This window comes from Hippopotamus amphibius, chromosome 2, assembly GCF_030028045.1.
Source record: "Hippopotamus amphibius kiboko isolate mHipAmp2 chromosome 2, mHipAmp2.hap2, whole genome shotgun sequence".
NCBI lineage: Eukaryota > Metazoa > Chordata > Mammalia > Artiodactyla > Hippopotamidae > Hippopotamus > Hippopotamus amphibius.
The window spans coordinates 84,140,093-84,167,181 of NC_080187.1; the positions used below are offsets into that span (position 1 = coordinate 84,140,093).

Consider the following 27,089-nt stretch of genomic DNA (forward strand, 5'->3'; position numbering starts at 1 on the left):
ACCTCTGTGGCTACTTCTGTGGTGGTGATTGCTCTCTTTGATGTCCCAGCACTTAATCCCAAATAACCAATAGCAAAGGTAGCTTTGCTTCAACTGTAAGGCCTTTAAACCAGAGCCACCATCATTGGCAGGAATTAAAAATCATGGTGAGCCCATCTCATTCCAGAAAGCTCTTCATGATGAAAATTCTTCTCTGCCATTTCTGAAAAAAACTTTACCCAGTTGTTCATCTCCCTTTCCATGCATCCTATTACCATTCATGGCACAATAGGTCACGCAGAGTTTCCTATCTAGAAAAAGTTACAAATTCTTTTCTTGACCTCAGCACTGTTCACCATTTTCTTCATGCTAGTGAGGATTAGAAGGTGAGGAGCTGACCCCTGGAGCTTAAAGGTGGCATCTTGCAATATTTAGACAGACTGTCTCCTCTGCTAAGTGTACTCCTGGTGGCATCTTCCCACTAGGCTCATGGGAGGAGGCGTATAGTGTAGTTGTTCAGCAGACACACTGTGGAGCCAGCCACCTTGGTTCAAACCCAAGCTCTGCCACTTACTAGTTGTGTGACCTTGGGTGAGTTATTTAACTTTTCGATAACTCAGCTTCCTCTTTTGTAAAATAGGGGAGATAAGAGCATCTATCTCTTAAGGCTGTAGAGTGTATTCAACGGAATGTCGTTCGTGGAGCACATAGAACAGTGCCTGGTACATCATTAGTTCTAGGTAGGTATTTGCCAACCTGCTTTCAGTTCTTATTTTTACCTTGCAACTGTCGTATTTTTAGGGAGTTTTCTGTGGTTCAGTAATGTCATTGAATTATATATCTTATCTCTATTTTCTGTTAAAAAAAGCCTCTTTACCATGTACCAGTTTTTTAGATCCTGCTATACCTGTATATAAGATAAGATGGGAACTGCTCTTCTTGGCAGTCTGGCTTTTAGTTAGGCAAAAGTTATCCTAAAGTTGAATAATTTTACTTTCTGTATTTCCAAATTCTCCTATCCTCTGTACAATGAGAAGTAAATCAGTGTGACATGGTACTTAACTCATTTCCTTCCAAAAAGCCTCAACTTCCTTTGGGATCCATAGATTTAGGATATTTGGCAGACTAAAAAAAAAAAAAAAAAAAAAATCCTCTTTCCAACACATTGATAAAAATCTGGAAAAGCAATTACTGTACCAATTTTTTAATCCTGCTGAAACATCCTCAGGCCACCATTTGTGTAGTTAGGGATTATAAGATCCTGTAGTACCCTGCTTCCTCCTATGTCATCAGAGCTCTAGTTCACTGGCAGTCATTTGCTGTTTAATATAAGGTGCATAATGGACTATTTATGAAATATATTTTAATCTTCTACCTTATCTTTGCATCCTGGATTTTAAACTCACTCGTATTGTCCCATGTTATATAGTATGGTATTTAAGTAGGAGTAACAGTAAATGGATTTACACTTCAGTGAAATTGAGAAGATTGCATAAACATTCTTTCTACTTTAAATTGGATCCTTTAAGTTTTTCATAATTTGGAGTGATTGTTTCTATTGTGGTAGGGAGCCAAGTATTCAATACAGTGACATCCTAAATAGTACTGAAGTGTAGAATACAAAATTATAAGGATAGTTTTGACTTTGAATTACTTCCACATCGGTGGCATTAATTTCCTTTGTCTTCCAGTCTTTTTTCCCTCAATTTCATTCTATTCTTAAATTCTCTTGCCCTTTTTTCCCCCTTGGATGGCTGAAGTTTGTCCATTTTATTGTTTTTCCTCTCCTCTTCTAGGACACTTTCCTGATATTTTTTGAGGTGCAGTGCATCAGAGGGTGGAAACTCAGCTGTGCTGCCCCAATGGCTGGATATAATTTAGCACAGATTCTCTCTGCCTGGCAGACTCTTCTGAATCCAGCCAGGCTGCAGGATGGGGTCCAGGAGAACATCCAAATTGTTCTCTAGCCAGCATGCAGCATCCAGTCTGCACACCACTGTGGGGTTTTTGTCTGGTTTTTTTTTTTTTTATCTCCATTTCCAAGCTGTTGCCGCCATTTTGTCTGCTATAGGCTGAGGACTCTCCTGATGGCACTTTTGCATGATGTAAACCCTCGTAGTTTACAGAAACCATGAAGAGGATTGAGGCCACATGCATTTTCCCTTCACAGACTTCCTCCCCGCAGAGATATTGAAAACAGAATAGTTGAAACTGTGGTGTTAAAACACTAAAATGGAAGGAATCATAGGTGTCCATACCGAAGGCAACTTGGCTAAGGAAGATGAACAGAGCACTATTAAACAGAGATTTAATTCAATTCAGCAGCATTTGAACACCTACAGAGTGCCAGGAACTGCTGGGTGCTCGAATTAACAAAATGAGTATGTTGATTCCTTGCCCTAAAGGACAGAAAGCAGTAGGTTACGGTGCCTTTGATGAGCACACACGGAAGGGTGTACTTGAAACAGACACACAGGAGGACGTGACTGACACTGGGGTGGGCGACATTCAAGAATGCTGCCTGCAGGAGGGAACCTCAAAACTGGGTTCCAAGTGATTAAATAAATTAGGAGACCTAATAAAATTCCAACACAAAAAGAGAGTATGTGTGGGATTTAGAGGTATATGTTCAGTTGGTGTTTTGAAAGCCTTACCCTGGTAACAATGTGAATGAGAGGTGAAAATTGCCAGGACTAGACGGTAGCTGGTAGGAAAGATTAGGAAACAAGAGTTCAAATAAGACTATTGCAATATCCTCAGCAAGGCCTCCTACTAAGGCAGGGACAGTGGGAATGGAACAGAAAAGACAGAATTGAGGATATTTAGGAGTGGGATTGATAGGGCTTCATGACTGCTTGGGTTGTGGGTATGGCTTATAGAAGTATCAGCATCACCTAAAGCCCTACCCTGGAGATTTTAGTCACATGTGATATAACCAAGCTCACATTTCTGTGAAAGAAAACGGTGGGCTTATCTGTATGTGCCGCCTCAAAAAATCCGTTAAAGTAAGGATAGGGGAAGACAACAGAATACCTTGCTACTTTTAAGACTGAGCAATAGATGTGTTTGTATCCCCAACCCAAATTTGATAAGACTTATCATAAAGTACCTTTTGCCTAATTTGGTAAACATAATCTTTCCACTTCCAGAGATGCAAAAATATACCCAAGATGTTAGAGGTCATTAGTGAATATGTTAGCTTCTTAACCCCCTACCTACCCAAAAAGCTCATTAAGAACATGTTTTACAAACTTGCTAGTAGAAGAGCTCAAACAGATTTTCTGAAATAAGAAATACATTCCAAATGTTGCATGGAGGGTATCTAATATTGTATGTTCTTTGCTATCGAAACCATACTCTTTCACTGTCTTTGACAATGTCATTCTTCTCCCTGGAAACTCCAGCTGAAAAATAAGAGATGTGAAAAAATATTGAATATTCAGCCAGAACTCTGAATTGATGCCCATAGAGGCAATAATAATAACTGGAATAACTAACATTGATCGAGTGCTTACTGTGTGCCAGGCACTGTGCTATGCATTTTATAGAGATTAACTCATTTAATTTTCACATCAGTCCTATGAGTCTACTATATTATAAGCATATTATATTATAATGTCTTCTTTTGTAACGATTTTACAGATAAGGACACTGAAAGTTAGAGTAGTAAGTAATTTGCCCTAGCGCATAGGGGAAGTAGCTCCAGGTTCAAATCCAGATTTGTTGGACCCCAGAATTCACTTTCTTAACCACTGAACAATACTGCTTTCACAAACAGCTGGGGTCCCTGTTGAGCTTCCCTTTTGAAAATCAAAACTAATATTATCTCTTTCACTAAGTTGTACGTTCTTTAAGTAACACCAACAGTCTGCATGTATCTGATATCAGATAATACAAAAGAATATGACATCCATAGATTCCCTTTGGCATGACATGCCTAGTCGTTTTTTGTTGTTGTTGTTGTTTTGTCATTCTTCTCCTTTTACCTTTTTCTTCTCCAATATAAACTTGTGCAAAGAATGTAGAACAAGGTTCTAATTCTGGGTGGCTACTTACTGTGACTTTATTAAGGTAGCCTGGATACTCATCATTACTGGGCTTTGGCCAGTAATAGAACGATGGCTCCCATATACTGAGAACTTCCAACATTCCAGGCATCACAAAAAACCCCTTACAGCAATACAGTAAGGGAGTACTAGAATTAGCCCCATTTTACAGATGAGGAAACTAAGGCTTTCAATGGCTAAGTATCATGCTACAAAAGTCACATAGCTAATAAGAAGTAAAGTCTGAGTTAGAACCCACATCTCTTGACTCCAAAACTTATGCTGTGCTATCAGATCTCCTTGTTCGCTATTGTGGTGATAAGGGCTCCTTATACCAGGTTCACTCCGATTTTGTGACGATCAGAAGGATGCTGTTATGGGAGCTCCCTGATTTATTTGAAGGGAAGCCGATAAATGCTTTAAAGGCTTTAATTAAAAAAAAATACCTACCACATATATAGTGAATATTATTTGCCAATTATGTGTTAAATACCTGTAATATTTACCACAACCCTACAAGGCAGCTATCATGGTTCCCATCGTATGTGAGTGTGGGAACTGCATGTCAGAGAGATTAGCTCACTTGCCCAAGGTCTCATGGCTAGTGACTGGCAGAGCCAGTTGTCAAGTCAAAGTCTGTGGGGGCATCACAGTACTAATGACGGGGCCATCATGTTATATTGTCATATGCTTTTCTCCATCCCTTTGGGAAAAGGAAAAACATTCTGACAAAGTATCGGTTTAAAGTTACTTTAAGATTGTTATTGAGATTTTTAATTACACACTTCAAAGGATACTCATCAAAGCCCAGGAAATCTTTTTTTAACCACACTAGGGTTGATTCTTTTGCCGGGGTGGCTCATTGTTTTTCTTTAAAGATTTTTTCTGGAAACCTGCTTTCTCTCTCCTGTTCTCTCCCCCTCCCCAACTTACCTCAGAAGGAAAGCCACAGAACAGCTCTTCCTGGTCCCATTTTTCCTGCTTGGTCATCCAGAGCATTGTAAATTACGGTGAAATATGGCCTGAGTCAGCTCCTCACAGGACAGAAATCAGTAACCATTGATATTGCTAAGCAACACGGCAGAGGAGCAAGGCTGCAAATTAGGTGACAAATTTATAAGAAGTTGGAGTATCTGGGGACTCACCCGGGTGTTTCATTATGGACCCTCCGGATGGTCCACAGTGATGACCACACATTATCGGTCACTGTTCGAGGATGATAATTCCCAAGTAATTACATGCACCTCCCTCTGAGATCCTCACCTACCTTTCAGAGCCTTTCCTTGTGTTTTGCACATTCCAGATATTTCCCTGCAAAATAATTGGGAACAGTTATACCTAATGGGCAGTGTTCATTCCTCTCCAAAATAAGATTTTTTTTTAAAAAAAATTGCTCTCTTGACTCATGTGATGGCAGAGCTGGATGAGCAAGAACATGCAAAATATCGAGGGTATTAGTCATGGGCTCAAAGCAGCTCCATCGGCCTGCCCCAGACTCGGCCTTGGTGTCCCAGAGGAGCCTGGAGTGATGAGATCACAGTCTGCTTCTGAGCCAGAGATGAGCAAACTGTGGCACCTACACCAGGTGAGATAGGTAAGCCTTGAGGGAGACGAGGAAAGGAACCAGAGTCCTTGACTTCCTGGAGAAGGGTTGCCTAGCAAGGCCTCCTCCCAGTTCCAACAGCCTAGCTGGTCTCATTTGTTCATTCATTCATTCAACGTATAAGAAAATTGGACAAACATCCTGATTTTAAAACCAAAGTTACAAATGGACAGGCCCGGTATGACCCAGAGTGTTTTTTTTTTGACTTGGAATTAGTTGCCAACATTTAAAAATCAGGAGTTTTCACATAAAAATCCGGATACGCAGTTTCCCTTGAATAAGCACTGCGCCTGCTTTCCCTCATGGCGCAGGAGCTGAGTGGCCGCTGTCCCCCTTTGGACATGCACTGACCACTTTTCCACAGTCCCCACCACTCCCTGTTTTTGTCCCCAGTTCACTTTCCTCACCTACACACCTGGCCCCTGTGGTTCGTTGGTGCTTTATCAGCATGCTACTGGGCTTCAGGCACTGTTGGGGATCTTTCTGAACCCTGATTTGGCCACCAATGTAGTATCAGCATTTCCTAGGGGCTGGGGCCTCAGAATGATAGCAGCAGATGGACGTCAACAAGGAAATACAGGTGGAGAGTGGAGATAAAAACAACAGCAATAACAAACCAGGGTGTCTGGGTTTGCAGGGAGCTTGAGAAAGAAGAGTGAGTATTTCATGAAGGGGCTGGATTTAGAGGGCATGAAAATCAGGTGATAAAGGTCTAAGAGACAGTGATGTGTGTATGTACATAAATCCTGCTTGACACTCATCAGCTGAGGCAGAGTTGCCCACAAGTTTAGCCCTTTATTTTCATTTGCAAAGTTCTTACCTTGCTTCCAAAAGCCTAAGTGAGAGATTCTAACCTCGTAGAAGAAAAATAAGCACTTGTTAGCATAGATTTGGAAGAGCTGAATATGAAAAGAACTCCATAGGGCAAAATCATCTCTGTTTACACTTTGTATATGACATAGATATGTTACCACATGTTGGGTACAGCTGTCCCCAGGTAACCGTGTACTCAGTTAGGAGGCTTTTAGGGAAGTTTAACACACAAACATCGTTCCCCCACAGATTGTTAAGCAGAGCTTCTGCAGTGAGTCAGTACTTCGAAAGCTTTTTTTGAGTGAGAATTTAAATTTGAAGGTTAAAATATTCCTTTTCTTCTGACTTGAGTCTGAAGTGAGAATATGGTTGTTTCCTCATTTAACCTCACTCTCTTAAAGATTTTTTTTAAGTTAAAATAAATTACTTCCCTTGACATGAACATTTGATATAAAAAAAAATGACCAAAGAAAACCTTTTAATGGAAAGCAATTAATTTCGGTAGTCCATGCAGTCCTTTGTTAGGTAAAATCAAACAAAAAACTTTAAATTGGGCTATATTAGAAATGTCTTTTAACTCAGGATACATGTTTATTTTGATGAAAAATTTTCATGAAAGGAGAGAAGAGAAATAAGATCCACCTAGATACCCTGCAAGAAACTTAGAAATTGTATGGATCTACCAATACAAATATTAGGTTTGTAGGGAGTGGATGGGAGATGACAAATACACAACTCTCATACTATCCATTCACAAAACTTCAATAATGAAAATAAATTCAGAAATTAAAAAAAAAACAACCACCACCTCAGGCTAAAATGTTAATACTGCCAAACATGGTTCTGGAAGTTAGCCAGGGTAGCCCTTCATTAAACTGAAAGTTTCCCTTTTGATAGGCTTCCTTGTGTTTAAGGAAAGACATCTGGAGGGGGGGCTGTTGACTTACACACATCAAGTATTGGCATTGACATTGATGCCACCCACAGAGATAGAGTTTGATAGGGTTTAACAACCTCATGCTGGGCTGAAATAGATGTCCCTGATGGAACTTTGGCAGACAATGAAGAGAGTGACCAATTATTAAGGATGCCTCTGCCACCCAACACAAAGTGTTTTATAGACCTGTTCTTTTCTGATCCTCCAAAAACGCTCCTGAGAATAGGTATTTATTGCTCTTGTCCCCATTTTACTGAAGAAGAGACTAAGGCACAGAGAGGATCACCCAGCTCATAAGTAGTAGGACCAAGCTTTGAATTAGCTATCTTATCTGTCTCACTCCCAAGCACTCTTTTCTTTTTAGTTTATTTTATTGAGGTATAGTTGATTTATGGTGTTGTCTTAATTTCTACTCTACAGCAAAGTGATTCAGTTATACATGTGTATATAAATTCTTTTTCATATTCTTTTCCATTATGGTTTATCATAGGATATTGAATATAGTTCCCTGTGCTAAACAGTATGACCTTGTTTATCCATTCTATACATAATAATTTGTATCTGCTAATCCCAAACTCCCAATCCATCCCTCCCCCACCCCAGCCCCTTAACCTTGATAGGGACATTAAGGTATCATCAGTCCAGAAATCTTAGACATCAGTGTCTGCCTTCCTGACTTCAGCAAGTCCAGGGAAGTTCAACAAACGAAAGCATCCTAAACCTCACTGTTATTTGGGAGCTGTGCATTTATATATTTTGTTTAAGAAATGTGGGGGGAGCATGTGATATGAGAAGAGCACTGTTCTATTTGGGAGAGATCCAAAGAGGAGTAGGATTTCAGCCTCCAACGTATGGAGAGACAGGGTTGTGTGCAAATATTAGAAGGAAAGGTGCATACACAGGTCCCAAGCTGGAACACTGGTGGTCAGATGAATCAAGGGTCTGCTTTTCACATCCTGTTCCAATCGTTATGGTCCATGTTTTGACATTCCCCATAAATCTGAGAGTAGAAGGGCAGGACTGATGAAGAAATTTCTTTCTAATTCTAGCTCCAACATGGCAGTATATCTTTTATTGTTGGACAACAAATAGCTCTTTTAAACTTCTGTAAGTACTGTTGAATTAGTTTTAACAAACCTGTATAAAATACCAAATTCTAAGTGTTCTGCTCCATGTCCCATAGGTTCTCTTTCACTCTTTTTGGTGATGCTTGCAATAAAAAAGCTGCCCATTGCTGCTTGCTTAGTGGGTATTATTATCTCATCTACTCTTCACCACAACTTTGTAGGGTAGATATAGTCATGCCCCTTTACAGCTGAGGACACCAAGGCTCAGAGAGGTAAATATGCTCAAAGTCACACAGCTAATAAGTGGTAGATCTTGGGTTCAAACCTATACCCTGGGTTTAGGTATAGGGTTCAAAGCCTATGTTCTTAACTTCTATTCACTACTGAAAATAATCCTTTCATGGATGTGATGTAATCTGGTATCTGTACACACCTCCTTGACAGGTATTAGACAGCTTTACCAAGAAACTTCTCTCTGCTGTTTAGAAAACCTTAATTTTTAGATCTTTAAACTCAGTTCAAACCAGTATCAAAAATACAGTATCTTTTTGATTTAAGAAAACAAACAAGTTAATCATATTTTTTCCATCAGCCAACACTTAATAAACACTTGCTCTCACTGATTTCTCTACCTCTATTCTTCATTCTAACAAAACGAATTCAGCATAGTTGCTTCTGTTGACTTTCTGTTTTATCCGTCAGAGTTTTGAGGCCTGAAAGGTGAGAAGTCACTTTTCTGCTGCGTCTGTCTGAGGAGATTTGCTCAGAAAAGGGCTGAGAATGCCAGAGGCTTCAAAAGTGGAGCTGAGAAGGTCAGCATTAGAAGAAGAAATCTGTGTCCATGCCCTTTTTAAGAAAGGAGGAAATTTGGAGCCCAAAACACTGGTTCTTATTCACAGATTCTTTGAGACTGAAGACAAGATCCTTCCCTTGACTTGTCAAACAAGAAATATGGACAAGAATTCAGTGGTACCTTAAAGCCAGGTAATGATGTTGCTGACAAGACCTTGGAAGAAAGAAAACGGGCAGAGGAATGACAAAAGTTTCAAGCCCTCCTAGAGATCTGGGAGCTTGGATGCCTGTGGACCCAGCTGTCCAAATGGCATGAGCTAGTGAGGGCACCATTTTACACAGCATTCCCAATCAGCTCATAGGCTCATCTCAAACACTGGCCACTGGGTTCTGGAATTTTTCTTACATCGTGTGTCTTCTTAGAGAAGTGTTAGAGAGACGAGGCACTGGGTGGTACCCAGGATGACATTCACTGCTGAGTCATCGCTCCTTCAGTCCTGGCTGCCTCTTGCTCAGTTGACATAATGGAAGTTGATCGATGGTATTAAACAGCTCCCTCTTGAACCCCCTCATTTCTCCCTCCCATCCCAAAGAAAATCAGCTTGGATTGGGCCCAGTTTGAGTCCTAATCCAACGGTGCTAAAGGTGTCTTGGCTACTTTCCATGGGGAGTGCGCTGACTGGAGGCCATTGCCCCTTGCAGGTGAGTTTTCATTCATGCCTCTCAGGCCACTTTCCATGAGGTGGCCATGGGCTGTGGGACACCAGCCAGGTGTGTGATGTGCAGTGGCTTATGGATGTGCCTCATGCTTGTCCTAGTTGCATGTCACAGCCCTCTTCCTGCACCCCCTGAGCCCCAGGTTCAAGAAGAGAGGCACCAGCTCTCGGAAATGCTGTCCCACCGGCCCCAGGGTGCCGCCCTGACCATTTGAAAGCATTGAGGTGCTGAGTTCACTGTCTCACTATCCCATTGCTGTCAATGTTAAAAACTTTATTCCAGCAGACTGGTTTCCTTCACTTTCTTGTGTGCCTTTTCTTTAGTAAGCAACAAACATGGTTCCCTTCACTTGGGCAGATGTTGTTCCCTGGCCTTCCTTCCTCACTATGCTTTAAGTTGCTGCATCACCTGTTGTTATTCAGCCTTTCACTGCCTTTATTCCTTCTCTTCCATCACCTTTAGCCTCCTTTTTGGTATGTTCTGTCCAGTGCTTGTCCCCCTGCCCTAGTCATCATCCAAAGAAGCAGCTAAGAAACAATCTAGGCATTGTCGCAGCACCAAGAATGTGTGAGCTTTGTTAGTCACCTACAGATCCAATTACGACTATGTAAAAATAAATTAAAGAATATGATTGTATTTATTTATACCTGGTTCCACGAGAAAGGAGGTGAAAAATAATCATGTCTGCCACAAGCAGATGTTTGAAAGTTTTGGACTGATACATGAAGACCAGTGTGTGCGTACAGAGGTTGCATCTCAAAAGACAAAAATGCAATAATGTATATTCCCTATGTAGGACATGGTTTACATCCAACTTTGCAAACACAGAGTGGCCACTCGCCCACGTTCTGTTTCCTCGGAAAATAAAGAGAATGCCAGCTGCTTATTCTACTGCTTTACCTCAGGGAAAGCATAGAGGTTACAAAAAAATTAGTTGGCTGATATAATTTTTCAACTTACTGCAAGATTATAATACACATACACACGCACACACACACACACACACACAATACAAATGCATAGATTATGTGTAAAACCACCATGAACATGTGTTTAATATTTATGAAGGTATTTAGATCATTTTAAAATCCCAAACTTGTGCAGCGTCACATGTATAATAGACTACTGTTCTTAAAATACCAGGAAAAAAAAAATGTTTTCTACTGAAAGCAATCCCCAGAAGTCATTAAAAAAAATCTTTCTTGTTTTAATGCAAAATTCAATTTCTTATTGAAGCACTTGCATCCTTTGTCAACTATATAACAAAATCCAGAATAGGTGGGTTTTTGCAGAAACAGAAAGATGAGGTGATTTTCCCCCCAAGGCATAATTTTGTATTGGTGTGTTTCAATAGCTTTAGGTAAAATTTTAGGCACATGGGAAAAGAATATATGTATAGAATGTATAATATAAGCAGGAGAATATTTATTATTGTGTTTTAAGCTAGAGCCTTATCTTGTACACAAAACCCATCAGTTATTAGTTCATTCATATGTGACTTTTTAGCAGCCAAGTTAATGAGCCATGGAAGCATTCTGCAGAATCACAGGGCCATCTCTTGAGTCTCATTAATTTCTCAAAGTTTACTGGGAGAGTTGTTATGACCAGGGAAAATATTTTTAACTTGCTCACAATGTCGCTTCAAACAGTCTGGAATTTTCAGAGGAACAAGAATGAAAGTTTCTATTTCAGAACTGAAGTAAGAAAACAGAAATGGTACATTGCCACCTCTTCTTGTCCCCCCCCACTCAAGCCGCCACTTCCACCAGCTGACTCGGAAGAGCTTGCTTTCCGCCCGTGGTTTCCATTACAGCCGAGTCCTTTAGGGAGCTGCGCTCAGGAGGTTGTCTCCTGGCCCCTGCAGTCTACACAGCAGCAGGCGATGCCCTGAGCTGGGAGCTGTGGCTGCTTAGTCACCTGTCTGAGCCGCGTGCACCTCCCTGGGCATATTCCTTCCTTCCCCCTCCCGCCCAAAGCCTTTCTCGCCTTTCCCAGCCCCCCCCCAGCCCCCCACCAACCCCCACCCCGGCCAAGCGTGCTGCACCCATGGCATTCCGTGCTTTCTGTCTAAAGTATGAGATTAGAAATGAAACGAAAGTTTAGAACCTGGTTTTTCATCTGGAATTTTCCCAGGTAGCCTTCCTTTTTAATCTCTAGGAAGTAGTTCTGTTGGAGAAAAGCTGTGAAATGAACTCCTGGGACTGCTGTTCCGCAGCAAGAATCCTGGCGTCTACCAGCCTCCGTGGGTCTGGACATTGTGCTTCTCCAGCCCTTTCTCTTGGAGTGTCACCTCTAAAAATTATAGGGCCAGGCTGGACCTGGTGTGACGATATCTTTGCCAAATATTCTGTTTCATCAGATGTTAAAATAACTGTGTCCTATTCTGTAATGCAGGGCACGTCCTATCCCCGGTGGAATAATATATTTTAAGTGATTTCTGAAAATGGGCCGTGAAAGCCGTCTGCCACATGGCCCATGTTTGCACATCTCTATATAGTTACGATTGCGGAATTTGACAGTATAACTCTGAATCTGATTAATTAAGAATGTGTAAAAACAAAGTTCTTGCATTACAGCTCGTTCCTTATCTTTGTGTCTTTTACTGTGATGTTGTAGAACTTGGATCATATGGAAAACTAAAATATTATGACACAATGACTGAAGAAGGTAAGAATGATTTTAGAATTGTATGCATTGGCTTTTCATTTATGGTGTCTCTGGCTTGCCTTTTTTTTTTTTTATCTTTTTTTTCCCCTCTTTGCATGACTTCAGTAACATTGTGTGATTTTTTTATTCTTTCCACATTTTCGTCTAGTTTTCGCCATCGTGTTGATTTGGAATTGGAGATGTGCAATACCATGGGTAATCATGTTATTCCATTCAGACAATCCAAACCATCTCAAGTCATGTAACCCGCTTAGAGAAATGGTGTCAGCAACATAAACCCAAGCCCACCCCCACTGGGTCACCATTATTTCCTCCACTTGCTCACAACATATAGAAACACATCTAACCAACACTATTCTTTCAACATACCCCTAATTTCAGAGAGGGAGGAGGTATGTATGTTCTGGTGATATTCCGATTTATGCGAAGGAATGAGCGATCTAAAGGAACCCCTAGACCCCAGACCAGTTGGAGACCTGTTTCTGATGCAGCGAACCGCATGGGCTCCTGTCCTTAGCAGCCACAGTCCCTCTTCACTCATCTGAGAGAGGTCAGGGCCACCGTCCCAGCCAGCGGGATTGTATATTGGGAGTCACACTCTGTGAGACTGGACGTACCGTTTTAACCGTTTCCCCTGGGTAAGTGCAGTCTGGCAGAGATTTCTTTTTCAGTGTAACTACTGATGAATTCCAGGCTCTGTCCCAGAGTACAGCCTTCCGCCAGTCAGAATGACTTTCCTGAAATAAGTGCAGCATGGAACAGCATTTGAAAATTTTGCGTTCTTGTAAAGGGAATTGTTCCCTTGCCCTATCCCCCATCTCACCCCACACACACCTCCACCTTTTGACTAATAAATAATATTTGTAAGTTATGAAAACATTTGGAGTTTTCATGTGATGTTTCCACTGATACTGACAAGAAATGAAAGGTACCCTAGAAGGGGAATCCGTTAATTTTATCCTTCAACATGAGAGAAGCTCCCAAAAGTGTTGCATATCTTGTTTTCAGCTTCTAGTATTTCTGAGCTGCCTTAGCTTGGCAAAGATCTCCTAGTGGCTTTGCATGCAGGAAGCAGAACATCGGACAGCCTCGGTAAAAGGAAACCCTTCCCAACCCTCCCCACTCTGGCTTCTGCACAGCACCCGGGGCCCTTCTCTGCTGCTCTCTCTGTGCTTTCAGTTAACCACTGTGATGTTCTCTAAAGCAGCAGGCCACAGTTAGGATCTCAGACTGGGCTCAGTTGTAGCCTAGGGTCCTCCCAACAACCGGGGCAGTGAGAGCCGCAAAGACAGAAAGCTACCTATAAGAATCAGTATCCTACCTCCGCAGGGATAGAAAGAGCACCCCTTCCCTTAAGGGAAGGCTCCTGTCCCAGCTGTTATTTTTAGTCCATGTCTTCAAACCACTTTGATTTTTCTTGGTGATTGGCTTGGAAAGCCGAAGCTTTGGGACTCACTGACTTCATAATTCGATCGCTTTTCCAGGCATCTCACAGCCCTTAGCCTCAGCTTCATGGCTTGGGCAGCCAGTGGGCTTATTATCTTCTACCTGAGCAGCCACGACCCCCTCACTTTTCTTTCCTGACTCCATCCTGTCCTCTGCCTTCTGCCCTTAGCTTCCTGTTGCCAGAGCTGCTTCTGCCTCCCTGTTGGCTCAGTTGCCCCATTTTCTCCTTACTGTTCCCTTCTTTCCTCTTTCCACATCTATTTGAGCAAATGTTGCCATCCGAGTGCTCCCTTTCTCTTCCTCCCCACACCAAAGTCAAGATCACGTGAAGATGCAAAAATGCTACTTCCAATCTGATGATACCACTTGATATCGAACAGCTGGGCTTTCTAGGCAGGAAAACAAAACCAAAATAATATCTGGAATGAGAAGCCTGACCAGCCCTTAGCAAGGTTGTGAAATTGTCTTTGGGGGTCCTCGCGGGTCACCTTTAATGCCCCATCCCTTCATGCATGTCCCTTTGTGTCCCATTCCTGGCTGAAAATGCATCCCTGTTTCAGCAATAGCTGATAGTAGCTAAGGGAGCATTTGAAAAGCATGTTCTATGAAGTACTGCTTTCAGATCATGTCACTAGGAATTTTGCAGCAATCTGGGGGGAACAAAGAAGGCAAGCTTGATTTTGTAGTTAAATAAGCAGGAGAGCTTCTGAGTTAAGTTAAATGGGTTTCTTTACCATGTGACTTGTCAGAGCCTTCAATATGCACCTGTGGACTGCAGCATATAGTAATAAATCGTATAGGAGAGTGGAGTTTGCACCATTTCCCAGACTTTTGGTCAGGGGACCCATTCTTCCATGGAGCCTCTTGTGGAATTCCTTTAGAAATACTGGTTAAGGCATTATCCTTCACCTAGAATAGGAACCTCTGAAAGATACAAAAGTTTTCTAAACACGTAGCAATCACACTCAGGCACTCATAGAAAGGATACTTGGGAACAGGAGGTCTCCATCCAGCCACCTCAGATTACACCCTTGGGCAGCTGCCTCCATGACAAGCCAGGCCTGGCTTAAACCTAATCCTGGGATCCCATCTAAAAGACTCGGAGCCAGCTCAGTAACCTCAGACCTGGCAACAGCCATACGTGACTTCTTCAGATTCTTAAGGGCCTCTCCCCTCTCGTTGAAAATAATAATAACTGATTTATGTCACTTCCATGTTGTACAATTTAAGGACATATAATAAAGATGAAGATGTTATGGGCAATAAGGGACTAGTATAGCCTTCAGGAAATATCCACCTTCATTTGAGCATTTCTTTTCACAACTGTAGCAATGTGATGCCCTTGACAGGCTTTATTGTCATTGCCCATGTGACTAGTCATTATTTGGAACTGTTTTCAGAGAATTCTCTGATGTTGTATGAGGTCAGCTACTGCTTGCAATGAGGCCTGTTTTTCTTCTCTACAGTGGATTAAATGGAAAGATGGATTATATATGCCACTCCCCATCCTAAGAGAAATTGTGTGACGATTTCCTAAATAAAGAGAACTGTCCTGCACATATTCAGGTCATTATTTTAAGCACCTACTATATGCAGGTTATTCTGCTAGGTGCTTTCTTGAAGCACAAGATTAGCAGGTGGGCAGTTTGCCCCCATGGGACTTACATATGAGGGAGAAATAAGACACAGCAATTACTGAGCCACCAGAGAGTGCTAAGTACCATAGGTGTTCAGAAAAAGATAAGAGACTACAGGAGGAAGAAAGATTGCTCTCAGCCGGGGGGAGCATTTTTGTGGAGATGGTGATCTTTGACCTGGGTCCTAAAGGATCAGTAAATATAAGGTAAATTGGGGAAGGAGGAGTGGTAAGTTCCAGCCAGGCTGCGAGAGGGATGAAATCAGGGGCCACACCAACCCTTGCTCGGTGCCTCCTCCCTGCCAGGCTCTGTGCTGTGGGCTTTATATATCCCATGTCATTTAATCCTTGTGATGGTCACACAGGAAGATTTTACTAAAGGTGAGAAAGCCGAAGCCCAAAGTATTTTATTAGGTGAGGAAACTAAGACTCAGAGAAGCGAAGTAATTGGCTCTGGGACTCAGAGGTAGTAAGTTGCAGTGTGGGACCTGAACTCAGGACTGTGGCGTGCCCACACCCTGCCGTCTCGGCTCCACTGTGGCTGCTCCGCAAGGTGGTGTGAGGAACTGGACAGTTCAGGTTGGCTACAGTGTGGGAGTGGGAAGAAAGTTTTGATGGAGATCAGCCCATGGGAGAAGTTGAACCACAGGTTAAGAATGACAATGAGCTATTGACTGAAACATGGCCCCCCTGCTTGAACACTTTACCATTAAAATTTTATTTTAATAGAACAATCTACTGACTCTCAGACACTAGACAAAATTATAACATTTTTTTGTAACGTTTGCCCCTCCCCTCAGAGCCCTTTCCCTCCCTCCCTTGTCTTCAGGTGCCCAGAACCTAAACTGGAACAGCTCCCTGGGCCATACCCAACTTCCTCTCCCACCCTGAGCCAATCAGAATTTTGTCGACTCACTCGTTCATTCCCTAACGTATTCATTCAGCAGCGCTCAATATGGACCAGGCCCTAGACTGGGCGCAGGGCCTGTGGAGATTAAAGACAGTGCTTCTCTTAAGCAATTCACGCTCTAGCGGGGGGTGCGGGCAGAGAGGTGAGTAGTGTGATGGGTGGACACGAGGTGCCAGGGGAGCCCAGTGGAAGTGAAGGCAGGCTTCTCAGAAGAGGCCATGTCTCCACTACCTTGTTCCTGCTCCCCGAGGTGATGACTCTTCTATCAGCCTCCTGATCCTTGTGTGTTCACTTCGTAATAGCTGAGCACCTGCCCTGTATGAGTCATTTTCCTAAACTCGATAGATTCGTGAGCTTCACTCCTCCCAAAGACTATTTCCCTCTGTAATGAGACATTTCCAGGGATACAAGCAAGTGACTCCAGGGGTAGTCTTTTGGTGACCTCAGATTCCCCTCCATGGGCAGCCATCCCTTTATCTCCTTATGGGGTGAGACTGAATATTCTTGGAAGAGCAAACTCCAATTTTCATTTAATGTCAATAACCCATAGTTTAACACTACTATATATAAAACAGATAAACAACAAGGACCTACTGTTTAGCACAGGGAACCATATTCAATATCTTGTAATAACCTATAATGGAAAAAAATATGAAAAAGAATACATATATATTTATATACGTATAACTGAATCACTGTGCTATACACCTGAAACTAACACAACATTGTAAATCAACTATACTTCAGTTAAAAAATAAATAACCCATAGTTTATTTCTCATCTGCAAATACCCAAATTTCATACCATTATCACTCTGGAAAATCTTCAATAAATTGAACTTTGCTTCCTTACTAAAGTTACTTTAAGTGAAAATGTAGAAAGTTAGTTCAAAAGAAAACAAACATTTGATGGAACAGAGGAATTCAAAGGAGAGATGCCTTTCCACCAATGGCAGTATATACAACTACTCATTTCTGCTCTTTGGAGATAAACATTCATAGAGACACGTAGGTAGGTAGGTAAACAGCAATCCTGACTAAGGGTACTTTACAAACATGCAATGTATTGTCCTAAACTCATTGCCATTTAACAGAAGCCATTTCTAGAAAAGCAATTTCTCCACTATTTAAAAAGTCAATCTTTCTTCATTTGTATAAGGATAAAAACGTTTGTTGTAATATCAAGGGCAAAAATAATAATAATCTTTTCCTTAATGAAATTAAGGTTAGTCTCATGGCAACAAATAACCCTTTTACCAAGCTGAGAAACTAATAATGTCTTATATGAATCATGGATCCCTCAATTTGTCATGTGGCTGAGTTTTGAAAACCCACATTATTTCAAAGAAACAGAAGCACCCTAAGGTTACATAGTCTAGCCAGTCATTTGATGTTCTTAATTGCAGTGAAATATTCCAGTTCTTTTTCAGAAAGAAATTGAATTTTGGAATACTATTCAACAGTATTTTCCATTGTCCAAGAGGTATCCTCTGAAAATGTAGTCCTAAAACAGGTCCTTGGTGCTATGTGTGGCCTTCACATTATATTTTAATCCTAGCTTTAAATGGATGAGAGTGTGTTGTATATCCTGATATATCAAGCAGGGTAGGTTCAGCTCTTTATAGCAGAAAGTGCAGATTAACAGTGGCTTAAGTCAAATGGAAGTGTATTTCTCTTTCAAGAAAAAGAGGTCCAGAGGCAAGTTGTACATGGCTGATATGGAAGCTTCACAATAATCCAGAACTCAAACTCCTTCCATCCTTCTCCTCCACCATCCTAATATATGACTTTCAACCTCAAGGTCACCTCATGGTCCAAGATGGCTGCCAGTACAGCTCCAGCCATTACATCTATATTCCAGTAGGAGGAAAGGCCAAAATTATTTTCCACAGCTGTTTCATCTTCTCTTTAAGGAGCCTTCCCTTTAGACCCTCCCAGTAAAATCTGTCCAGAACTCAGTTACATGCCTGCATCTAGTTCAAGGAAACTTGGAAATGTAGTATATTAAGCTGGATGATTTGCTGTCCCTAATAATTTACATATTATGTCATTAGGAAATAAAAAAGAAATAGACATTGATAGGCAACTTGCAATCTCTCCACAACAGAGAAATATCACTTTCATATAACTGTGTGTTGAAGGGGAGGACTGAGACCAGAGCAAGCTCTGTGAGGGAGATTGAGAGCTCATGCTAAGTTTGAGATGCCTGTGGAACATCCAAATGGAGATGTGGGGAAAGTGGATTTGGAGTCTGGAGCTTGGGAGAGAAGTCAGGGCTATAGTTGTAAATTTGAAAATCATAAAATATAGGTATCATTTAAGGCTACAGAACTGGATAAGAATACCTAACTAATCAGTAGGAAAGAGGAAGCCAAGGACTGAGACCTGGGGATTCCAAAGTATTGGGTCTGGGAAGAAGGGAGAGGCCCAGCAAAGGAGACTAGAATGAGCAGAGGACCAGGAGAGAATGGCATCCCAGAAGCCAAGTGAAGAACTTGTTCTAAAGGAGGGGCATGAAAAGGTGATGGCATCAATGAATTGACCAATGAGATCAAAGAATTGTTGTAATAGAAAGACAAAGTTATAGACAGAATGTGAGATGCTTCAGATCAGGAGTTTGGATGTGGTAGTTATTGCTAGTGACAAGGTCTAAGGTCTAACTGCAGGAGTGGATGGATGAAGTGAGCTGGAAGAAAGGGCAGCTGGAAGCGAGTAGGTTAGGGCAGCGAGGAGCCAAATGTTGCAGGGCTCACCCACGTAAAGTTACCACGGGTGCTAACACGAGTAGTGGTGGAGAGAAAAAGAGTGAACTGGGTTCTGGTATCTTCAGGAATGAGGGAAGGGTGACTAGGAAGTCATTTGGGGCAAAGATGGTAGAGGTTATTAGCCTGGGCTTCAAAGAAGGAAGGAGAAATGGTCTCCAAGTGGTGAGGAAGGGGCACTTAGAGACCAGTAGCGTCACTTCCAAGGGCCACAGGAGAAAAGAGGCCGTGAGGAAACAGCCATGTTTCAGCTGGAACGAAAGACAGTGTTCACAGAAGAAGTTAAGGACATAAGAGATTTATTGATGGCGGGGCTAGGAGATTGAGTCAGGCCACCAATTTTCAGAGCCACTTGGTGAAAAGCATCTCGATGGTGACGGATGACCCAGAGGCTTTGCTGACGTGAACAAGGATGGAGTGTGGGATGGGAACAGCCTAACAATGTTTTCGAGGTTCTTATTAGAGCCTCTTTCTTGGGATTTGCCCCATGGTCAGTTTGCAGTGATAAAGTGGGATCTGTCTTTCCAGGAGAAGGGAGGTCTGGGGAATCCTCTTGAGTCCAGCTGGGAGTGGGGAAGGTTGGGGAAGGAGATCAGCCTTCTGTAATTCAGGGAGAGAGGGTTCAGTCCAGCACAGAAGGACCTTTCCTACAGACATGGCCAAAGATGGGATGGCCTGCCTCAGACAGTCCACCTTCTCTGGAGAAGCCAAGGAGGCCTCCATCAGAAGGATGTTCAGATGGTGGACACCTTGATGCCCCTTCCTGTGCCATGTCCAAGATGCTGTCCCAGTGCCTTTATTAAGTGTGATGGCAGACATTGCTTTGCGGTTTGCCTTTAAGATTAACCTTCTGAAAACTTGATCTTGCATTTTGGTTAAGCTGCCACCAAGATTGTGGTAGGCAGGTTCCTGGCCATAGCATCTGAAATAAAAGGCTTGTGTATTCTTTGATCCAGTTCCCAGCCAAACTCTTTATTAATGTGGTTTAATACAGCAAATATATCATTAGATAGTTTCTGTGGAACAGACCCTTAAAAAAACACCACCACCACCCCACCAAAAAAAGAAAAAACCTATATTCTATTTTTTTATTCTCTTTTAGTTACAAATCCAAACTTTTACCAGAGTAAAAATTTTAAATTGCAAATTAACTGTTCTTTTTTATTATAAAAACAATATATGCACAGAGATGAAAAGCAAACATTACATAAGGAAAGACAAGTAAAAGTGAGTCCCCCTTTTACCCCAGATTCTATTCATTCCTTAGAGTTAACTACTTTTATCAGTTTTTTAACATATTCTCTTTTCTTCTGTACACTGTTCTATACCTGGCTTTTGTTTATTAATATATCTTGAAGATGTTTCCATATTAGCACTTTTTTACTTTCCTCATTGCTTCTTAACAGGTGTGTAATATTTCACTGCCTGGCTCTTCCCTGATGGGTTCAGTTGGTCCCCGGTGGATGAAGATGTAGGATATTTCCATTTTTGTTCATTTAGTGATTACAGTGCTATATGAGCTTCTTCTTTGCCCATATAATAAACTCTACAGAATAGAAGATATAAATAAAATATAAAATAAATTTCTGGGAATAGAAATGACAGATCAAAGGACACACACATTTCAAACTTCGGAAGATAGTGCCAAATTGCCCTCCAAAGGCATTGCACCAATTTACACTCCCACCAGCAATGAAGGAGCAAGCCTTAAACAACAAATTTGAATAAGTCCTTTGAACAGAGATTCAAAATGACTTCATTACAAAGCAGATAAGCTTTTGTAATGTAACTACCTTCAGTTTACTTGTTTGTGAAACCTGAGGTTTTACCAAAGTTGAGTGAAAGCCAGGGTATAGTTCAGATGGAAGTCTTTGTCCTTTCCAAATGAAATGACAAGGCAATTCCTCCCACACAGACTGTCCAATTTCCACCGCAGCATGTGCCCTTCTTAACTCAAGACCATTGAGTTAACTATGGAAACTCCAAGAAGTACACTGCAGGTTACCTATCTCCCTTCCAATTACCAATGATGGGACCCTCTGTCGTGCACAGACACCATTTCCAGCACCATGTTATGTTTCATTCATTCCAGGTTTATGGTTTAACTCATTCAGTCCAAACTTTCCATAACCGGACGATTCTTCTGGGCACTTGAACAGATGCTCTCTGTTAAGGCTGAGCCTTCTCCAAAAAACAAACAGATTTAACTCACCAGTTATTAACCACATTACTTTTTTAGAGATGTATTCTTAGAAGTCTCTCCCTGGGGCTGGATCTTAGGAAGACAGCAGCCTAGTGCGTGTGCATAACCAAAGTAACCAGCTAGTCATCAGAGCTGTCAGAAAGACCAAACCAGCTGTGTGGGTAAATCCATGGTCTTCCTGAAAACCAGGACCAAGGAAGTCTTCTCGTTAGAATACATCCAGCTCTGCAAACTTCATTGCATCTTATTTTCATGACCTAAACTGTCAGCAGTAAAAGCAGAAAGATTGGACCTGGCAAGTAAAGGCAGATTTTGCCACATTGCATATGTAGAACGTGTTAAGTGACAGCAGAAGGCAAATTGTGGATGCTTTTTTTGTCTACTTCTGACATCCCCAGAGCTGAAAATGTTAAGTCGCCTTCATCAGTCAAACTTGAATACTGTTATTATAAATTAGTAATATAATTTCCCACCCCCATGCAACTTTCTCTTTAAAAAAAAAAAAGTGGGAATCTGCTATACCAGGAGGTTGGCATGTTCGATTAAGCATGGTAAGTTTCTCTTTTGATTAAATCCGAAATGAGCTGAATCATCTCGTTTTAGTCACGGGCCACTAAGCCTTCAGTCCCATTTAGTTAAGAACCCGCAGCAGGTGCCGGCACCTCTGTTGCAAACCCACATTTCAAATGAGATTTACAGGCACCAGTTTACAATGTAAAGTTGAGGATTCAAAAAAATAGAACATAATAATTCAAGTTAATTGACAATTTGCAGACACATGAAATCCAGGTGACAGAAGAGGATGGGGGAACATGGAACTGTGGCTGCTACAGAATAAATGTTAGCCAAATCTAACATCTTTCCCTTTACATCAAGATAAATAACTGGGTAATATATAAGCTCATCATAAGGAAGAACTGTTTTGTTACATTCTGTTTTTTATATACAAGTCAGAGTAACCATTCAACACATATTTATTGAGCACCCACTATTTGCCAAGTGCTGTGAACAAATCAAAATTCTGCCCCAGTGAATACATCAATGTCACAGCCCCTTTGCAGAGAGACATACCCAAGATATGGGCTTTGACAAACTGACTCGAGGAGCTCTTTTCCACCTCTTAGGTGGTAGTGGGGCTGGATGCTGGCAAATCTTAGATCTGAAGCCTGCATTGGTAAAGTGATTCTTTATTCACTTCTCTCTTAGATATCCATAGGGTGCAAGGGATGGGAGCAGGGAGAAGACGTTCAAACCTTCTATCCGGCAGCCCCTCCCTGGCTGAGAACTCCAACGCTGAGATCAGACAAACCCTTTTGAGAACGTTTGTGTGTGAGCCCTTTGTATCTGTGTATATGACATAGAAATGTTCTGAAAATTAAGTTCCTAAAATAATAAAACAGGTGACCCAAAATGTTGAAGAACAGTAGCTCTCAAGCCATGTCAGCCTCAGCAAGGTCAGTAAATTGGCTCCTTGCCTGAAACATCGTATTTTGCCATCTGATACCCGCTGCGAGTTTTTTGGTTTGTAAAATTCCAATTTTGCCTGAACTTGATTGGATTATCTTTTTTTTTTTAAAGAGAATCTCAAAATAGACAAACATTAACTGTAAATACTATTAGACTTTGGAGATTTAATCACAACATTAACCAAGAAGAGAGTCTGGTGAGTTTCCTGCAGTGTGTTTCTGGATCTTCCCTCTTCCTCTCCCCCGCAAAAGAATGTAAACTTCAAATAGATTTGCATACAGCAAGAACTCCAAGCACCACACACACACACACACACACACACACACACACACACACGCACATAAACGCGTGCGCAAGATTCCTTTTGTTGTTTGTGTTAATGTTGTTATGTTCATAAACACTTACTGATGACCAGCCTAAGAAGTAAGTCCTGGGGGCACAGATGAAAAGCAGCATCCCTGCCTTGAGGGGCCCACAAGCCAGTTGGAGAGAGGGTCAGTAAAACACCTCTGAGGCTCTATGATAACTGCTGTGACAGGATAGGTGTCAGAGGGCTGTGATAGAGAAAAGTACCAAGGTGCCTTGCCAGCCCAGGAAAGGGACTCGGGAAAAGCTTCCTGAAAGATGAGATGCCTGAAGCAGTCTTTAAGAAGAAGTAAGGCAAGCAAATAAATGTGGAGCATTCCAAGCCATATGAAGGGTAAATTAGAAGGAGGCAGGCAGGCACTGCAATTAGAAGCTGGGAGACCAAGTAAGAAGCTGTAACCAACATCCAGGCTGGAGAGGATGGACCTAAAGTGTTCAAAGGTAGACTCGAAAGGACTTGGCGGCTAATTGGATATGGGGGAGAGGGGGACCCCTAAGATGGCTGGAAAACGCTAGGAGTGAGGTAATCACCAATAGAAAATACAAGCAGAAGAGCAGTTTCCTAGGAAGGAAGATGATGTGTGGACGTTTGGGGCATGTTGAGTTTAACCATCAGAGGGACTTTCGGTGAAGATACTCAGAAGTCCATCGGATGAGAGGATCTGGGCCAGCGCTCTGAACATGGGATCGTCACTATTCAGGCAGTGGTCTCTTGGGTCCCTTGGGGGAATGTGAGGCGTGGGGAAGAAGGAGCAAGGGGGGGCTCTGAGGAGTGGTGACACTTAAGGGGCACTCTCGGGGGTCCTTGAAAATCAAAGAGGATTTCAAGGAGGGGAGTGAGGAATATCGAATGCCACGGAGAGATCCAGGCAAGTGAAGGTGAAAAGTAGCCGCGGGGAGGTTCAGTGGAGCAGTGCTGACAAATGGCAGATGCAAAGTTAAGAAGGGACCGAAGAAGCCCTAAGGGGACGCAGAGGCACCAGCACAGACTGGTCTTCCCAGAGGCTTAGCCATGAAGAGAAGGCAAGAGAGAGCAGTGCCCGCAGGTAAACCTGAAGTCAAGAGATATGTTGCCATGTTGAAAGACTTAAGCAGGATTATATACTGAGGGGAAAGGGAAGGATTGAAGTTAAGAAGACTGATTAGGCAGAGTACCTGAAAAGGCAGGAAACTGGGATAAAGGACAAAATTTCAACCTTTAAGATATCAACTTTTGAACACATTGGAAATCTTTCAAAATATTCAGGAAGGCATATTTCCAATGATCAGGTGACCGCATTAGGAGAGATGATAGACCCAATTCACATGTGGACACATCTGTGCTTTACTTGTGACTCCAAAAGGTCATTCTTACAGGAAATTATTTTTAAAAGCGTTAGTAAGGAAATCAGGCTGCTTCATTTCATTATATGATGGGTTTAGCCACCACCTAAGATACAATTATGTAAATGTTCGTATTACAGAAATTGGTCCTATGATTATGTCTATAAATATAACTAATCAAATTATGTTCATCTTTGTTATGTGGTCCATTCACAAAATATTTACTAAAGACACTTTACAAACTACTTTATTACAATACTAGTTTAATTTCCATTAATGTCAATGTAACCTTATAATAAGTGGTTTCACATGCTTCACAAAAATTAAAAGAAATAATTTAGAGGTTGTACCTCAAAAGTAGATTTAAGAATAAATAAGTAAACTCTATGTTGTTTTTGTGCAGGACGAGATTATTGTTTTTAATATTTTGCTTTTAAGAATAAAAATCAGGCGAGATCCTATTAAGCTGCCCCATGAGGACAGTTTGTGGAGTGCAAGAGGTGTTTATTCCTTCAGGCTGCTAGGTCGTGTCTTGTATCTTAGAACTTTCACTCCTCTCTGAGTTTCCATGCCCTCCCGAGAAGAACCCCCCATCAGAGCAGGAATCTTAAGTCCTTGTTTCTCTGGCTCCAGGCTGTGAACTCTACAAGGGCACCAGCTGGTCTTATTACTTATAACTTAACTTGATTCATAGCACAGGCTTGGTTAAAATTTGCAGAATTGAAGCCTGTGACTTGTACTGACTTGGAAAAAAAAAAGCTGAGACTTCCCAGGGGAGCTAATCCAGGGAGAACGTCAGTGTAACTCAGTGACTGCATGTGATGGGTCAAGATGATTCTAAGACACTTACTGAGGGATACAACGATACACAGGTGGCTGGTGGAGAGCAGGTCCCTGCCCCAGAGAAGCCTGCCCTCTGGTGGGAAGAGCAGACAGGCGGGCAGCAACCTGAAAGAAGGGCTGTGACAGGGGAGCAAAGCGCCATGAGAATGGTGGGTGGATTTCCACTTGGGAAGGAGGCCGTGGGCATCAGCATAGAAAGCCTCTGGTCTGGCCTTCGGTTAGGCCTTGACAAACGAGGAGTATCTCCATAGAGAAGGGGGAGCCAAAGCCCAGCTTGGCCCGCTGTGCTCACCGGTCCTCCTCTTCCATCTTCCTCCCCTTCCTTCCCATGCTCGCCTCGGCAGCCCGGTGGGGGAGGGGCAGGAGGGGGATGACGGCTGTGGCCCTCTGCCTTCCGCCTCAGGTGCATTAACGCCTGGTCCGCCCCATTTTCTCCTCTTTACCTTCAGACAGTTCCTGGGGCTCTACCTATGGACCCTCAGCCGTGCTGGGGCCTTAGGCTGGGATGGACCTGAAAGGATTTACTGTGGGTCATTAGCCAACAAGAAGCATGTGAGAACCTCATCAACTTACCTGGGAACCACAGACGCAAGGATTGCTTGCGCCCCGCTGGGCGCTGGGGATGCGGCAGTGAACAAAACGGATGAAAATCCCTACCCTCGTGGAGCTCAGCTGCTGATGGGAAGCAGCAGATCATCAACAGCAACATGGATACAGTAGATTAGATGGTGGAAAATGCTTTCGAGAAAGTAGTCTGGGGATGGGAAGTGCTGGAGAGAAAAGCTGCAAATGTAAACAGGCTGCTCAGAGCCGCCTCGATGAGATGGTGACATTTGAACAAGTACTTGAAGGAGTTGAGTGAAGCCCGTGGATCTCTTGGAGAAGAACATTCCAGGTCGAGGGACCAGCAAAGGCCGTGGCCCTAGGGTGTTTTCCAGAACAGCAAGGAGGCCAGCGTGGCTGAAGCAGAGTAAGCTAAGAGAAGGGGAAGGGACAAAGCAGGGGAGATCAAGGTGAGCTTCACTGGACAGAATCTTTCAGGTCATTGGAAAGACTTTGGCTTTCACTTCAACCTAAGGAGCCACTGTAAACTTTTGCACAGAGGAGCGAGCGGGGTGATCTGACTGCCTGATCACTAAGAACCCCGGGATGTGACCAGCCTGGGGGACAGAGAGGTAAAGGTGGAAAGGAGACTGACCAGGAGACCAGCAGGATTGTTGCTCGGCCCAGGGGGTGGGGAGGAAACAGTGGTCAGATTCTGAAATGTTCTGAAAGTAGAGACCCCAGGTTTGCTGATGGATAACATGTGGGATGTGAGAGAAAGAGAGGAACCCATGGTGACCCCAAGGTCAGCATTTGCTGTTTGCCACATCCATTCCACTACACGCCTTCTCAGGGGGACGATGGCCTGGCTGCCCCACCTGTGTCTCTGCTTCCAGAAAAAAAGCCTGGGGTTAAACAGGAGGAAAGTTCAGGGACCCTTTTGCTTTTTAAGCTGCAAGCCAAGCCATAA

The 27,089-nt window shown here is 42.5% G+C and overlaps 1 protein-coding gene across 3 annotated transcripts in view; it reads left to right on the plus strand.

Annotated features, from left to right (window-relative positions):
- Positions 1-27,089, plus strand: part of SLC24A2 (solute carrier family 24 member 2) — a 233,707-nt gene that overhangs the window by 157,690 nt on the left and 48,928 nt on the right. For 2 of the 3 annotated variants that reach the window (XM_057722749.1, XM_057722748.1), the window contains exon 4: positions 12,571-12,621. The exons of the other annotated variant lie outside the window; for it this stretch is intronic. In XM_057722749.1, coding sequence (XP_057578732.1) covers positions 12,571-12,621 — 51 coding nt within the window. The remainder of the gene's footprint in view (positions 1-12,570; positions 12,622-27,089) is intronic. 3 annotated transcript variants of the gene reach the window in all.